The 2,500-nt window shown below is 50.3% G+C and overlaps 2 protein-coding genes across 2 annotated transcripts in view; one reads left to right on the forward strand and one right to left on the reverse strand.

Moving 5' to 3' along the window:
* Nucleotides 1–2,500, forward strand: part of si:dkey-23o4.6 (retinol dehydrogenase 13) — a 6,133-nt gene that overhangs the window by 940 nt on the left and 2,693 nt on the right. The window contains exons 2-5 of the mRNA XM_062422066.1: nucleotides 522–656; nucleotides 1,439–1,630; nucleotides 1,934–2,095; nucleotides 2,360–2,479. Coding sequence (XP_062278050.1) covers nucleotides 522–656; nucleotides 1,439–1,630; nucleotides 1,934–2,095; nucleotides 2,360–2,479 — 609 coding nt within the window. The remainder of the gene's footprint in view (nucleotides 1–521; nucleotides 657–1,438; nucleotides 1,631–1,933; nucleotides 2,096–2,359; nucleotides 2,480–2,500) is intronic.
* Nucleotides 1–2,500, reverse strand: part of LOC133983121 (acidic leucine-rich nuclear phosphoprotein 32 family member E-like) — a gene marked incomplete in the record, with an annotated part of 35,994 nt that overhangs the window by 183 nt on the left and 33,311 nt on the right.

Here is a 2,500-nt window from a genome sequence, read left to right on the forward strand (position 1 = left end):
GTTTAAAGAGGCCCAACAATGAAAAGTCCTCAGAAGTGTGTGTGTGTGTGTGTGTGTGTATATGTGTGTGTGTGTGTGCGTGTGTATATGTGTGTGTGTGTGTGCGTGTGTATATGTGTGTGTGTGTGTGCGTGTGTATATGTGCGTGTGTGTGTGTGTATATGTGTGTGTGCGTGTGTATATGTGCGTGTGTGTGTGTGTATATGTGTGTGTGTGTATATGTGCGTGTGCGTGTGTGTGTGTGTTTGTGTGTGTGTGTGCGTGTGTGTGTGTGTATATGTGCGTGTGTGTGTGTATATGTGTGTGTGTGTATATGTGCGTGTGCGTGTGTATATGTGCGTGTGTGTGTGTGTATATGTGTGTGTGTGTATATGTGCGTGTGCGTGTGCATGTGTGTGTGTGTGTTTGTGTGTGTGTGTGCGTGTGTGTGTGTGTATATGTGCGTGTGTGCGTGTGCGTGTGTGTGTGTGTGTGTGTGTGTGTGTGTGTGCGTGCGTGCATGTGTGTGTGTGTGTGTGCAGGTGTGGCGGTGTTGAGGAGGTGGATTGCAGGTGGAGTGTGTCACAGTTCGGTGCGTCTGGATGGGAAGACGGTTCTGATCACCGGAGCAAACACCGGCATCGGCAGAGAGACGAGCAAAGATCTGGCACGCAGAGGTCAGACAGACGCTTATATTCTAATATTTATATGTGTTATAGACTTATATTAATATTAATATTTATATGTGTTATAGACTTATATTAATATTAATATTTATATCAGTATATATATCTCCCACTGAAAACACTGAGCTGTCCTTACTGTTTAATCTGATGCCTACATTTCCCACAATGCACCTGGAGATCAAGGTGAGATGACAGAGATGTGACGTCATTCTAAGTGTACACACCAACACTGTGACCTCATCAATGACCTCATCAGTGACCCCATCAGTGACCTCATCAGTGACATCATCAGTGACCTCATCAGTGACACAAAGGGCTTTATACAACACAGAAAAATAGACTCCACTCAACATGTACTGTACACACACACACACACACACAAACACACACACGCACACACACACACGCACACACGCACATATACACAAACACACTTAGAGCATGAAGACCAGAGGTCAGAGGTCACCGTGACGCTCAGTAAACCTCTGAGAGGCTCTGAGCTGATTACAGGATTAATACTTCCTGTTACAGTGTGAGTCGAATCAAACGCACCCTTTATTTTATGCAGGGGCCCGGCTGGTGACGGGTGCGTTTGATTTGTTGTTGCAGGGGCCCGGCTGGTGACGGGTGCGTTTGATTTGTTGTTGCAGGGGCCCGGCTGGTGACGGGTGCGTTTGATTTGTTGTTGCAGGGGCCCGGGTGGTGACGGGTGCGTTTGATTTGTTGATGCAGTGGCCCACGTGGTGATGGGTGCGTTTCAATTGTTGTTGCAGGGGCCCGGGTGGTGATGGCGTGCAGGGACCTGGCCCGGGCGGAGTTAGCAGCGGAAGACATTCGTAAGTCGACAGGAAACGGGAACGTGGTGATCCGACACCTGGACCTAGCATCGCTGCTCTCCGTCACGACGTTCGCTAAAGAATTCCTGGAGGGTGAAGACAGACTGGACATCCTGATCAATAACGCTGGTACCTGTCTGTCTGCTCACCTGTCTGTCTGCTCACCTGTCTGTCTGCTCACCTATCTGTCTGCTCACCTGTCTGTTTGCTCACCTGTCTGTCTGCTCACCTGTCTGTCTGCTCACCTGTCTGTCTGCTCAACTGTCTGTCTCCTCACCTGTCTGTCTGCTCACCTGTCTGTTTGCTCACCTGTCTGTCTGCTCACCTGTCTGTCTGCTCACCTGTTTGTTCACCTGTCTGTCTGCTCACCTGTCTGTCTGCTCACCTGTCTGTCTGCTCACCTGTCTGTCTGCTCACCTGTCTCTCTCTCAGGGGTGATGATGTGTCCTAAATGGTTGACTGAAGATGGTTTTGAGACTCAGCTGGCTGTCAATCATCTGGGTCACTTCCTGTTGACCAATCTGCTGCTGCCCAAACTGAAGAGCTCCGCCCCCAGTCGCGTGGTCACGGTGTCGTCCATCGCCCACCAAGGAGGTACGACCCCTGACCTCTGATCCCTGTCACCCCTGACCTGTGAACTCTGACCTCTGAACCCTGACCTGTGAACTCTGACCTGTGAACTCTGACCTGTGAACTCTGACCTGTGAACTCTGACCTCTGAAACCTGACACCTGACCTGTGAACCCTGACCTGTGAACTCTGACCTGTGAACTCTGACCTGTGAACCCTGACACCTGACCTGTGAACCCTGACACCTGACCTGTGAACCCTGACCTGTGAACTCTGACCTCTCTGCAGGTCGGATCGACTTCGACGATCTTTTCTTCAACAAGCGTCCGTATAATTCTCTGCAGAGCTACAGACAGAGCAAGCTGGCTAATGTACTGTTCTCCAGAGAGCTGGCACACCGTCTCCATGGTAACACACACACACACACAG

The sequence above is a fragment of the Scomber scombrus genome, chromosome 7, assembly GCF_963691925.1.
Source record: "Scomber scombrus chromosome 7, fScoSco1.1, whole genome shotgun sequence".
In the NCBI taxonomy this organism is placed as follows: Eukaryota; Metazoa; Chordata; class Actinopteri; order Scombriformes; family Scombridae; genus Scomber; species Scomber scombrus.